The sequence below is a fragment of the Sceloporus occidentalis genome, unplaced genomic scaffold (assembly GCF_023333645.1).
Source record: "Sceloporus occidentalis isolate IW3139 unplaced genomic scaffold, rSceOcc1.0.p SCAF_69, whole genome shotgun sequence".
NCBI classification, from domain to species: domain Eukaryota; kingdom Metazoa; phylum Chordata; class Lepidosauria; order Squamata; family Phrynosomatidae; genus Sceloporus; species Sceloporus occidentalis.
Genome location: NW_028317049.1, coordinates 5,286,928 through 5,301,165, shown reverse-complemented (window position 1 = coordinate 5,301,165; position 14,238 = coordinate 5,286,928). Strand labels below are relative to the sequence as shown.

General features: G+C 44.8%; 1 protein-coding gene across 4 annotated transcripts in view; it reads left to right on the top strand.

Annotated features, from left to right (window-relative positions):
• The window catches only part of TEX14 (testis expressed 14, intercellular bridge forming factor), a 46,717-nt gene extending 33,551 nt beyond the window's left edge, over positions 1 to 13,166 (top strand). For all 4 annotated transcript variants that reach the window (XM_089494191.1, XM_089494193.1, XM_089494192.1 and 1 more), the window contains 7 exons: positions 1,820 to 1,882; positions 3,068 to 3,189; positions 3,534 to 3,709; positions 10,453 to 10,552; positions 11,087 to 11,204; positions 12,300 to 12,395; positions 12,726 to 13,166. In XM_089494191.1, the coding sequence (XP_089350317.1) occupies positions 1,820 to 1,882; positions 3,068 to 3,189; positions 3,534 to 3,709; positions 10,453 to 10,552; positions 11,087 to 11,204; positions 12,300 to 12,395; positions 12,726 to 12,831 (781 nt within the window). In that variant the 3' untranslated portion in view covers positions 12,832 to 13,166. The remainder of the gene's footprint in view (positions 1 to 1,819; positions 1,883 to 3,067; positions 3,190 to 3,533; positions 3,710 to 10,452; positions 10,553 to 11,086; positions 11,205 to 12,299; positions 12,396 to 12,725) is intronic.
• The last annotated feature ends 1,072 nt before the right edge of the window (positions 13,167 to 14,238 follow it).

Genomic DNA, 14,238 nt, shown 5'->3' with positions numbered 1-14,238 from the left:
TGCAGTGCCCAGTCTTGCTCTAGAGGAAGACTGAGGAGTGAAGTCTAAGGCCAGGGTTTTATAGGACATAGTGTGCTGAGACTGGCCTTTGTGGGTGACAGAATATTCAAGCTTGCTGGTACAGCAGCCTAGATGATGCTAAATAAGTCAGAGATCAGCGGATGTGGCACAGAAGGAAGATGCCAAACTCAGATGGTCCTCCTCTTCCATATTAGTCTCTGGCTACTCATTCACAGTGGTCAAGACAGTCAAACCTGTGCTGCCAGGAGCCAAGGAGAAGAGCATGTTGGTCTTGTGTGTCTTCTGTAACACCACTGTTTTGAAACTACCATCCTTCTGTAGCCTTAAGTGATGCTGAGCCCAGTGGAGCGTTGCTTTGACTCAGCACAGTGCAACTCCCTTAGCTCCTGGATAAGGAGCCTTATCACATGGAGGGTTTTGCAGCTCTGATCCAACGCTACTGCAGGTCCAACCATGTGAATTCACGCTAAAACGTGATGCATTATCTCATTTGATTGCTTTTTATGGGGGGTTGTTCCGAGGTGCTTCCGCAGTCAATCCAAAGTGACTCCTCATTTTGGTGGATTCGGTAACAAGCAAATTCACAAAAATTGCTTCTAAGCTCACTTCAATTTCACTCCGAATTAGTCTGGTGTGGAATGCAACTTTGCTTCCATCCTGGTACAGCCCCCCAAACCTCCAAGGTCCCACATTTCCCATGATGCTGCGCTGCAGTTTCGCCTCATTTGCTTCCGGTGCTCAGAAGGGTTGATTTAGATGTAGATGACAGGGATGGAGGGAATGAAATAGGAGGCTGGGGGTGGGGGGAGATGGGAGCAATGGAGGGGGCCATCGGAAGCTGGGGGAGCAACAAACTCCAACTCCCAGAATTCCATAGCACTGAGCCAGGACAGTGAAAGTGGAGTCAAACTGGATTATTTCCCCAGTGCGGATGCAACCTAAGAGAAGGCAACTGTTACAAAGGGAAGGAGAATAGATTGGATTCAGGGAGGTGGTACTTTAGGGAGCATGGAGAATAATTATAATAAAAAACAATTGTAATAATAATAATAATAATAATAATAATAATAATAATAGGAGGAGGGGGGTAGATGTAGCTGAAATAGATGAGGAGAATGACAGGAGGATAGATGTAAATGTGGCTGAAATGGATGAGGAGAGTGACAGGAGCATAGATGTAGATGTGGCTGAAATGGATGGGGGCTCTGACACGGAGGACCCATTTGAATTTGGCTGCCAGGGATGGGAAATCAGAAGGGAGGAAGAAACATGAAGCCATCATTCACGTGAGGCTAGCATTCACATGAAACTGGAACTAGGAAGTGGCCCCCTTCTTCACCCCGGAAGTGCAAAGGTTCACCATGCGTTCAGAGACCCACTGAGCATGCGCAACGTCCCAATTTGAATAGTTGAATCTGCATGTTATGTACCGGTGTGATAATTTAATGTGCACTCACTCCGCTTTGACTCAGGAATCACCACAATTTCGTTCTTCACGTGTGATAATTAATCACGTGGATTGCCTTTGATTCGAATTGGCTCCGCTTCCCCTTCAATTCGAATTGGCTCTGGATTTGAGTTCCAGTCTCACGTGTGATAAGGGCCAAAGAAACATGGCGAACAGAGCAAGCTGGGGCTTCTGTTTTTTGTTCTTTTAAATGGGCTCCGTTTACTCCGGAGATCCACTTTGGGTTTCCTGTTGCTTCTTTCACAGTGTACTACTGAAAGCTTGTTTGATAGCTTTCAAAGAGAATTACTTATACACCAGCTATTCTTACTTGATTCTTTTTTCTTCCAGCGCTGGAACGACACAAGGTGCGAGACCTGGAGAGACTCCGGCAGAGTTCAAAGAGAAAGATGTGTAAGGGGACGCCTTTGCCGCTGCTTCTGAGAGAGGGACTGCGTAGTGAGCAAGCCGGTTTCTTGCTGTCTGGCAGGAGGAGGGATTTTTTGTGGTGGGGCTTCATCTGTAGAGACATAAGGAAGAATGGGGAGAGATACCATTTCAGCATAATAAGCACAGCATGAGAAGGTAAAACCACCCCAAGGTTCAGGCTGCAGCTGACTTCAGTGCTTCAGTTATGAAACTCCCCGTACTTTATTTAATGAGCTTCATGGAGGATGCGTGTGTAGAGCATTTGAGTGATGTCCTTGTGTTAGTCTTGAGCACCAGAGGGTTACTAATCTTTTAGAAGTGGGTGAGCAAGTGACAACAACGAAATCAAGTACAGTTTTTGGCTGGAGGGCTTTCTATTTACAGCCACCTCTATGTACTCCAGCCTGGAGGAAAGTTGCCATTCAACCCATGGGAGAGCAGTTGGGGAATGGGAGTTACTGGGAAGCATGGCATGCCACTTCCCTGACTTACCATGGGCTCCGTCCTGATCAGCTCCCTTGCCGCCTGACCTTTTCACACAACACATATAGAGCACTTTGGCTGTGTTTATACTGCCATGGCTGCCTCCTTTGCACTCCTGGAATTTGTAGTTTGGGGAGCCCCTAGAGCTCTTTGCCTGAGAATTCCAAAAACCCATATATCCCAAGAATCCATAGGCAGTTAAGTGGTATCAAAGGATATGATTGTGTACAGTCAGCCCTCCTTATCCACAGATTTTTTTTTATCCATGGATTCAAGCATCCACGGCTTGAAAATACTTTAAAGAATATACAAATCCCCATAGGCAAACCTTGATTTTGCCCTTGTATATAAGGGACACCATTTTACTATGCCATTATATTTAATGAGACTTGAGCATCCACAGATTTTGGTGTCCATGGGGGATCCTGGTACCAAACACCAGTGGATACCAAGGGCCCACAGTAGTGTGAAAGGGCTATCTCTCTTGTTTCTTCTCCCTTTTCTCATAGCCTGCAAAATGTCAAAAAAGGTGATTCTAGTGGAGAGGGGGTCGGGAATGATGATACTTGGGGAGGACTGGCAGTATCCCTTGTGGGACTGTATACTTACTCTGGTATTTCTGCCATAATAAGTTGAGCTTGGCGAATTGTAGGCATTCATTCTACAGTTTTCCTTTGTTTCCTTTAGATTGGTTACAGACATTCAGGACTTGTCCAGCATCCCTTATGAGGACACAAGCAAGCCAGCAGTTTGTAAAACTCCCGGGAACACTCATTCGCCAACATGCGCCAGCACCCCCCTCCATCCAGGTAATAAGCAAAGGAGGAAAAGAGGTGAGGTTTAGCAGTAGTCCCTAGCCTGTATACTAAGAGAGAGATAATGGGCCACAAGGAACAGAATCACTCCCATAATTAAAGGCTTCTGGGAACCCAAAGTATCTTCCCATGCAGAGGGCTCTCAAATATATCGCTTAGTTAGCTGTAAAGGCTATATATGTAATAGTGTTGCTTCTTGGCATTGGGACAACTGGTCAGTCCAGTCATATCTGACACTGGCATGCAGTAAAATGAACTCAAAGGGGTTCTAATTTGGGATTCTTAGGCCATAGCGTGATTCCCACCAATCACCTCACTTTACCATTGCGACTTTTCAGTCCCTGCCACATCAAGAGTTTCCTCGCCTGTCACGGAATGCAAGGATCACTGCGTGATGACCATCGACTTGACTTGGGCTAGCCAGGAAGGGTCCTTGTCGGGACTTGGCACCTTCACCGCATCCTACAAGAAAGGGAAGACTGTGGAACTGACTTCTGCTGGATTCCCTGAACCTGTAAGTTACATTACAGCTGGGCTTGGGAACAGGCTTTTGATGACATTGAAGCTAGGTATGGGTCGAGTATCCCTTATCCAAAATGCTTGGGAGCAGAAGTCTTCTGTATTTTGGAATTGGGGATACCTGTACTTGCATACACACAATGAAACGTAATGAGGCTGGAGAGAAACTGAGGATCTGTGAAGTGGTGGAAATCCAAGAGTAGTGCTTGGCGTGAATCCATGCCTCCCGCCGTTTCACAGAGTCCAGCCATGTCTCCCTTCAGCCTCACAAATACAGTAGAGGTATGTAGCTCCAAAGGTTTTGGATTTTAAAGTTATTTCAGATTTCAGAATTCCAGATAAAGGATACTCACTCTGTATAAGAGAAAACGTCACAAGGGAGAGCTGTACTAGGTCCTTGCGCTTCTTGTTTTTAGTGAGAGATGATAAAACGAATAATGATGGATGAATCAGGCATTTCCCTTTCCTCCTTCATGGCAGCTCTCCTAATCTCCCCCAGCAACCTACATTATTTTGGTTCAAGGAAGGCGAGTGCGAAAACATACTGTTTTGGAAATAACCTGCCTCTATTCCTCTTTGAATGTGCTCTTCCCTTTGATTATTTTGTGCTAAATTGCCTCACTGGAACTTCCACCTGATGGATTTCTTCCTATTCCATGCTTTTCAAAGCAATGAACACTCCATTAGAAAAATGTCAGCCACGTTACCTTTCACAATAGAGCCTGTTTTGTTCATTTTTACAAAACGTTGCTGAAAAATTGCTCCAAGTGCCGAGGGAGCATTTTGTGGGACTCTTTGTTTATTGGGTTTGAAAAATAGGGTGGGTATTCTTTTCTCTTTCGACGGTTCTTCGAAACGGGGTTTCAAAATCTTTCCAGCCAATCCTCTGGAAACAAATGGAAGAAATGAATCAATATCTTTGTCAGTTAGACCAGGGCCTAGGTGATTCTGACGCATCAGATGTTACTGGATTGCAGTTTCCATCAGCTTGGATCAACATTGCCACTGATAAGGGATTGTGGGAATTGCCGTCCAGAGGTACCAGAAGGGCCACAGATGGATACTGTGGGTAAAGAATGTGTTAACTCTTATACAGTCATCTGCTTTGCAAACTGGACGGGGAAACCAACGAAAAAACCAGGATTCTGGACTGTTTTGGTTCCTTTAACAGCACCTTGATGACAGAAGTCATAGGGGAATACTTCATGGGCTCAAGACTGCAGACTGTGTGTTTGAAACTAGCTTTATCCGTACTTTCCTGATGCTACACAACACTGTCTCTCACCTTCCAGGATTTGGGGGCAGGTATTCTGGAAGAGACAAGAGTGTTCAAGAAATCTCATGCATCTTCCTACCTTTGCATGCATTTTAGGACCATAAGAAGAGCAAGAATGGGATGCATAAGATAAGGGGCGGTTAGGAAAAGCTTCACCCTTCAGTGCCTCCCTGCATTCTGACTCTCCAAATTACCTAATATCTGGCTTTTTCACACCACACAACTATAGCACCATTGATTCTACTTCAGCTGCCTAAGGAATCCTGGTATTTACAGTTTAGTTTACAGTCCTCAGCCAAGGACCTCTCTAATGGCTCACCAAACTATGGACCCCAGCATTCCATAGGATGCAGCCATGGCAGTTAAAGTGGATTCATAGTGCTATAACAGTGGAGTGTGAAAGGGCCCCTTCTTGTTTCCAGACTAACACTAATGCTTTAGCAACCCACACTAAAGTGTTTCCTTTTATTATTTGTTATTTCCAGATTTTGTTTCAGACCACTGCACTTGCCCATGGCTTTGCCCCCATTGGCACTCAGCCCCTTCATTTGAATCACGAGGCCACTCTAAGAGTCTGCTTGCACCCATTTAAATCCGCCCACAGACGTGTGTGTATATGCCGATTACATCCGAGCGCGGAAAAGAATGGCACGGGGATGGAGGCATTGATTTAAAAAACCCTTTTGCTTTGCTGCTTCATTAAGGTGCATATGCTCCGATGTGCACTGACAAGGAAACAAAGGACACGGGCAGACTGAAAATTAGCAAGCTGCACACAAAGTCATTCCAAAATTCACTTTAAAAGTTCTTCAAGCTAAATCGAAAGGCAGATGGTGTGAAATGAGGGACAGAGTAAACACAAGATGTTGCTTTAGATGCAGCCAGGCCCTCGGTCCATCTACCCTTGTATTGCTGACATCAGCTCTTTGGACGTTTCTGGGAGGGGTCTTTCCTTGGTCTACCTAGAATCAAGAGGCCCCCAAGGACCATCCAGTCCAGCCCCTGCCATGCAGGAACTCACAAACAAAGCATCCTCGACAGATGGCCATCCAGCCTCTGTTTAAAGACCTCCAAAGAAAGAGACTCCACCACTTTCTGAGGAAGTGTCTTCCACTGTTGAACAGCTCTTACTGTCAAGAAGTTCCTCCTAATGTCGATCTGGAATCTCTTTTCCTGTAGCTTGCATCTATGGCTCTGGATCCTGTTCTCTGGAGCAGCAGAAAACAAGCTTGCTCCATCCTCAATGTGACGCCCCTTCAAATAGGGCTATCATCTCACCCCTTAACCGTCTCTTCTCCAGAGATGCCAAGGAGAGAATTTGGGATGTTTCATATGCAAAGTAGGTACTTGGCTATGGAGCTATAGCAAAGTAAGTTCTAGTCCTCATTTTGTTGTTGTTGTGCACCTTCAAGGTGTTTCTGACTCATGACAGCCCTGTCACCAGGTTTTCTTCAGGCAAGATTGTTCAGAGGGGTTTCTCCATTCCCTTTCTCTGAGGCTAAGAGAGTGTGACATGTCCAAGATCATGCAGTGAGTTTTCTTAGCCAAGTGGGGTGCCACCAGACCTTGGTCTAGCACTCAAACCCCTATACCTGATGTCTCTCCCTAGTCCTTATGGTCTTGAATAAACTTTTGGTTTCAATAAGAACACTGAAAGCTGCCTAACACTGTGACGTCAAAGGCTTTCGTGGCCGGCATCCATCGTTTTTTGTGAGTTTTTCAGGCTATGTGGCCATGTTCTAGAAGAGTTTATTCCTGACGGTTTGCCAGCATCTGTGGCTGGCATCTTCAGAGATTCTCTAAAGATGCCAGCCACAGATGGTGGCGAAACGTCAAGAATAAAACTATGTGGCCATGTTCTAGAAGAGTTTATTCCTGACGTTTCTTTGAAGACGCTAGCCACAGGTGCTGGCGAAACATCAGGAATAAACTCTTCTAGACCATGGCCACATAACCCGAAAAAGCCACCAAAAACCGCCTAATACTGTCAGACCAATTTAGTGTTTGTCTATCTTAATGTTGTCTGCCCTGTCTGGCAGTGTCTCTCCGGATGTTTGGTGGAGGTCTTTCTCAAACCTATCTGGAGATGGTGAGGACTGGACTTGGGAACATCTGCATGCAAAGCAGGGCTTTATCACTGGCTTAAAATCCCCATTGGTGGCACATTCATCCTTGGCAGTGGACGCTCAAACTTGTTAAGAGCTTGAGCACAGCCCTCCGTGATCGGAAAGCATCCTTGGTTTGTCAGGGCAGGTCTTCCAGCGCTGAGAAAGCCAGCAGAACAACAACAACAGCAACAACAAGGTTTAATTTGCCCATTTTGTCCCCAGCAGTCGGCTGGAGGCGACATTATCAATTTTCCGCGGTGTCAAACAGACCTCGCTCTGTTTGCTTGCTCCATTTCCAAGGCAACCTCAGCCGGTCCCCTTGATCTTCCTCCTGTCGCTGTCGTTCCTCCTCCTCGGCGTTATCTCTCCTGCCATTCAGGAGGATTCTAAGGAATTGCCGCTGCCTTTGTACCCCGGCTGTTGCCGCTTCTTCGGGACAAAATTAGAGGTCATTGAACCAGAACAGCAGCAAGCACCTTGCCAGGCTGCGCAGGTCATGGCTTCTTCTTCATCCTGGGATTGGCAAGGCAGCCACTTGGTGCTTATTAGGCTCATTAGTGGCCACAAATTCGTCTTGGCTCCATTTGCTCTGCAGCACTCCAGCCGAAGGAGATGGGGCTGTTCAACAGGACGGAAAAATTACCAAAGGGAATTGTCTCTTAACCACCTCGATCCTCCCTGTGCTTGGAAGTAAAGTGTGGCAACAAGTGATGACTTGTAATGAGCCACTTTCCCCCCCTTCGAACAAGGGTAGAGAGAAGTTACCTTTCACAAGGATCATAAAATGAGGGAGTGAAGCCATTTGGTTGGTGCAACAAAGAACGCGTGTCGGGAACGTCTGAGGCTTTAGTTGGAAACAGAATTTCATTTTAGTTCATAGCGAGCCGCCTTGGGTCCCGCGTTGGGAGAAAGGCAAGATGTAGATGTAAATAAAAATTAATGTCGACAGGAATTGCCCCAGTTTGGTGCCATTTTCGTATCAATCGTAAGTTTTATTGTTATCAAAAGAAGTAACCAAAAATATAATAAGCAATGTTATTTTAAAGCCCTGGAATGCACAACTCAGTTCCCTCATAATGAGTAAGAGGAGTGAATTCCCTTTAAAAAGCAACATTTCAAATGTGAAGTCGAAAGCTTTCATGGCTGGCATCCATACTTTTTTGTGGGGTTTTCGGGCTCTGTGGCCATGTTCTAGGAGAGTTTATTCCTGATGTTTCGCTGGCATCTATGGCTGTCATCTTCAGTGAATGCATTCTATGGTGGCGAAACGTCAGGAATCAACTCTTCTAGAACATGGCTACGTAGCCCGAAAACCCCACAAAAGCACCTTTTCAAATTCTGTTCCTTCCCTTGGCAGGGCTGGGAACGTTTTAAGCCAGGAGCAGACATGTTCTCTGGCTGAAATGCCACCAGCTTGCCTGAAGCCAGAATTGCAGTATGTTGTGAGACTCACCTGCTCCTCCAGTAAGCATATATATGCAGGGGTAGCCATGCAGCAAAATGCAAGTCCCAAAACCGATGAAACAGTGTTACCTTTGTTGGATCAAGTAAAATGCTCAAAAAATGTCATACAAGAGTGTTAAAAATCACTCAGGAGGAAGAAAGTGATGACGGTGGACATGGGCATTTGGAGAGTGTTGCGGACTCTTTTCTTCTTTTTCAAGCTTAACCTCTGTTGTTGTGTGCCTTCTTGTTGTTTGTGACTTGTGGCAATACTAAGGTTATTGTAGGGCTAAGTGGGGAATAGAACCCTGATCTCCAGATGCTTAAGATAGCGCTCAAACCACTAGACCTCACTGGCTCTCTTAACCTCTTTATACTGTTTTTTGGGGGAAATGGTTTTAACATTCATTTTTAAAATTCAAGGTGGTGTCTTTTCTCCTCTCTAGCTTTGCACTGGCAGCCTCAAAGGCTTTCTTCAAGAAGCATCTCGGGTGCAGCAGTAAATTGTCCCCTTCCAGGAAGGACTAGCTCAGAGGCAGAGCATGTGCTTTGCATACAGATGGCTCCCGGTTTCTCCAGGCAGAGCTGGGAGAGAAGGATTCCTGCTTGAAAACTAGTCAGTACCTGGATAGATACAGATGATGAATCAGTGATCTGTCTGACTCAGTGTACTGAGCTTCTTGGGTTCCTATCCAGACGAAAAGAGCAGAAGTGTAGGTGTAATGAATCCAGGGCTCTGATCCTAGATCCGTGTCCCACGTCAAATCAAAGTCAAGGTTCTGTCAAAATGAAATCGAGTCAGAGGTGCAACAAAACAGTGCTTTATTGACTGCTTGAGTCATTAAGCGGGGTGCGGCAATAAAACCCAAGGCAAATGGAAAGTTAATTCACATCCCTTCGCTGATAAAAGAGGTCCTTTGTCACAGCTGCTGTCCACCAGCAAACCCACAATGCATGAGATGCTGCCTCATTGAACCTGAACTGATCTAATGTCCAGTTTCCCCCTCCACCCCACTGCCCCGGATCAGATTGATTATCTGATCTTTCCTGATCTCCCTTGCTCTAGAACAGAAGTTCTCAACCTTTGATCCTCCAGCTGTTTTGGACCTCAGCGCCCAGAAGCCTTTGCTGAGGGAAGCTGGGAGATGAAGTCAAAAACACCCGGAGGACCAGAGGTTGAGAACCACTGCTCTAGAAGGCAAAGTTTTCCTGCATCATGAGATGGAAGTATTAGTGGGCATGAGAAGCTGGAGCATGTCCAGAGAAGACCGGCCAAAATGGTGACGGGTTTGGAAACCACGCCTTATGAGAGAAGACTTAGGGAGCTGGGTATGTTCAGCCTGGAGAAGAGAAGGTTAAGAGATGATATGACAGCCCTGTTTAAATATATGAAGAGGTGTCATATTGAGGATGAAACTAACGTGTTTTCTGCTGCTCCAGAGAATAAGACATGGAGCAATGGATGCAAGCTACAGGGAAAGAGATTCCACCGCAACATTAGGAGAAACTTCGAACACACTCCCTCAGAAAGTTGTGGAGTCTCCTTCTTTGGAGGTCTTTAAACAGAGGCTGGATAGCCATCTCTTGGAAGTGCTTTGATTGTGAGTTCTTACATGGCAGGGGCTTGGATGGGATGGTTCCTGTGGTCTCTTCCAACTCTATAATTCTATCATGTCTCTGTGTGCTTGGATCTTTCCCCACCAACACTCTTCAGATCTGCCACATTCATGACTCTCCACATAGTCACAGAGAAGTCATTGTGCCCAAAATGTCTGGTGCTGAATGGTGACGGGAATTATCAGGATCTAGAGAATCCAAAGAACACCACACAAGGTGGCAAAAAGCCTATGCCTCCAGCCACTGTTAAATCCCCTTCTATCGATTTAATTATGAGCATTTTCTCTTTCTTAGGGTGTCTCCTTGGAGTCCAGCTGTCCATCGCTGGTTCGGACGGGTACGAAAGAGTCTGAGAAAAAGTGTCTTTCTACTCTGCAGAGCCACTGCCAAAAAGGTATAAATAGGTGTTGTGCACTAAGAATGTATTTCTGTGCCTGTGGTTAAATAATTCAACCATTCCCAACTTTAGGTCCCCCGTCCAAAACTGGACTGTGACTCCTATCATCCTCAGTCATTGGTCATGCTGGCCACAGATGGAAATCATAGTCCAACAACATCTATAGTCTTAGGATGGGAAGGGCTACTAACCTTCCTTCTGAAGTAGACTTGATATTCTCAGGGTTGCTGATGTTATCTTTCTCCTACTAAATCATTGACCGCTTTAAATAAGAATTCTGTCCCCTTTCATGAAGTTTTCTTTCAGTCCCCAAATTTTTAGCAGGCACCGAAAACCATTCACAAGCAAAAATTATGCAGTAAAAGTAGAATTTCCACTTTGATGGAAGATGGCAGGGTTGAAATACAATGGCGGGGTATCACCGCCGAAAATCTGAAACCAGCTTAAGGAACTGTTGACAAGAATGCTCAGGAATATTTTTAGCGGCTTCCATTCTCTCCTTGACATTTGCAATTGCTCTGTTTATGCCAGGAGTTCCTGAGCAAGCGGATTCGAAAGAACAAGAGCTGGAAGAAATAACGCTGAACAAGTGGCAAGCTGATTGCAGCCCCTGGATCAACGAGACTTCATGTCTAGAAGAAACAGAAAGGTAGAAAACAAGCTGCTGAAATGGAAAAAGAAGGGGAGAGGAATAAGAATTTGACTTAAATGGAGCCAGACAGACCTTTCCTTGCTCTCCCCTCCCAAATTCGCTGGTTGTTTTCAGGGCTGAAATACTCTATTGCTAAGCAGTAGCACTAAGTAACACTTTTGAGAAACATGATTGGCACCTATCTCCACTCCAGGGTTGTGGCATTAATTCTAGGGCAAACTTTCCCCAACCTGGCAACCTCCAGATGTGATTGTCCAACATGGCTATCAGGGGATGATGGGAGATGCATGCCAACACATCTGAAGAAAGTCTGGTTGGGGGTGCAAAATCCATGTTTTGAGTAGAATCAAATGTGGCAATGGGACCAAGCTTTCAGGTTCTCCAGAACTTCGGGGGGATGGCACAAAGTTTAAGGGGCAGGAAAGTGAAGTAGTCAAAAAGTATGTCCAAGTGTTATGATCCCTGACTCTGCAAGCAGTAAGACTTCCAAGATGGAGACTGCAGAGATTCAGCTAAACCAAGACATGTGAAAATTACTTGTTTACATAGTGATACTCTGGAAGATAGGGTACAACCTGGTCAAGGCGCATTGGCCCCTTCAGTTTACTTGGAGTAGGAACTCGGAGAAACAGGTACTTATCCTCTCAGCAATGTTTTGGTTTCATTGGTGGAGGTTGCTGTAGGGCCTTATGTTTTCAGAACCTGTTGCCTTCCTGTTTTAGGTATATCTTTAAAATGGACAGGGAGAGGGAATCCAAAGCATTTCTGCTGAATCAGTTGCTTATATAAGGCTTATATTAACTGCTGCTTGCGTGGCATAAGCCAAAGGGAGTCTGCATTACACTAAAGCACAACAGCAACACTGAAATTGCAACAATCAAGAATCCAATAAACCACACAATATATTAACTCAGCGTCAAGGAAGCAGAGCAAAGGACAAAGGAAAATAAATACATTTTGAAAACCCAAACTCTTTCAGGTATAATAAACATGAGTGGCTTGGTAAAAGACATTGATATAGAAAACAATATGCTCCTCCTCTGCCATCATACGCTTTTGGCTTATTAGTGTCCTTTATTCTGTTCTTTGCAGGGCTCATTCAAGCCTTGACAATATTTTGGGTGCGCTCTACGAACCCACTGCCGACAGCCGCAGCCTTCGTGAAAAGCCTCTGGACCCTGCCAAGAGGTCAGTGGTGGATGGCTGGCATCCCATCCGTAACACTAAAAATGCTCTTGTTGATGTGAGTAAATGGATTGTACAATAGCCAGTCATCAGGCTGCTACTTTTAGGAACAGTAAAACTTTAGGAGGAATTAGTTACAAGCCCCACACCAGTGTCTAGTGGCATATGTAGGTAGAGGAGATCCTTTTTGTGAAGGGACAGATGGTGGATGGAGCCATCCAGAAATTCAGCTAAGATTCTTACATTTTAATAAATGGTGTCCGCTGCTCCTCTTTTGTCTTGGTTTGGATCGTCTAAAAGCCGCCTTTGACGCAGACCTCTCTGTCTTTGAAGGAAACCAAGCCGTGCCAATCTCCGAAATATCGAGATGAAGGGGGGCATGGAGGACAGCTTCAGCGAATCGGACGGTTCTGCCGAGGATGCCGAAGGTCTTTTTTGATCAATAAAGAGAAATCCTGAACTCTGTTGGTTAGTTATGTGTTGTATGTTCATCAACTAGTTTGAAACGGGCAATTGCTAGTTTATTTTCAATTCACTAAACAATTCTGGGATGAACTGTTATTTGTGCAGTTGTCCAATTTGCAGTTAAGTTTTTAAAAAACTATTTTTATTAATAAATAAAACAAAACACACAGAGACACAGACTTTTACATATACGTATGTAAAAGGGAATGTCATTAGAATACATAAGTAGTCAACCACCAAAGCTGTTAATGCAACACTTGCATTGCTTGTCTTTCAATCCCTTTGTTGTAAGTTCCTCAAATCATTAAATCACTTTGACTTGTTTCTATCTCGGTGTTGGTTATTTCTAAACACGTATATTCCTCCTTCCTATGTTCTGCTTCTTGTCAACTATTACCTTACACTTGTATTGTGACATTTTCTATATGCCTGAGAACCATTCAATAAGTGAGTGACACTGCATTTACTTACTAGTCTTGCAAAAGATCCTGGTATAACTGATCACCTAGTAGGCAACAGTGTATAGATATAAAACATTTAAACCTATTTTATTAGCTTTGCACATAGAGTAATTGTCCTGGATTAAGACAGCATCCCTCGACAAGCGAAGGAGATAGCATATAAAAGTTTTGATACAGTGCCTTGTCTCACTTTGCCTTCTTTGTTAGTCAGGATTTACAGCCCCCCCAGAAAAGATCGCCTTTTGGGGATTAGGCCAGCTTTCAAGCTGAAACAACAGCTATAAGGAGGCTATTTTTCACAACCGCTCCAACGCGTCTGGTACTGTTGCATCCATTTGATATAGTAGGTGCTTAGAAATGAGAGGCCGCCCGCCGAATTTGTTTTGCAAAATGGGATTGCTTTTCCAAATACCATCTTTCGGTTAAGCTTGTTCTCCACCCACAGTCTCTCCGGCTCAGTCTGTGTCGAAACATTTGTAAAATAACAGATTTCTCTCCTCCCCCTCTGCTTTTTGCATAGCACAAATGTGGTGGTGCAGGAAAAGGGGAATGTTAAGGGAAAAATATACCCTGGAATGGCTTTTTAAAATGTCCATGAGGATAATAGAGCGTAGGGGTAGAGGCAAAATGAGAGTATTGCCCTCTGAAATTAGAATCCCCCCACCATGAGATTTTCCTTCAGCCCCCAAGTTTCTAACATTGCAGAGAGTGAGGCGGTGAAAATGGTTCACTCCTAGAAGTCTGATATTTGCTATGTTTGCATCCTCTTGGTGACTTTGCCTGTCCTGTTCTTTCTGGATACCTGTAATGTTGGCACAGGTTGTACGCATGTATTTTGTACCAGGTTTTTGTGCAGGTAAATGACTCTTTTTCCAGCGTGGAAGGCGTCCTTGGCTGCGTCAGAGAGACGTTAGACAAAC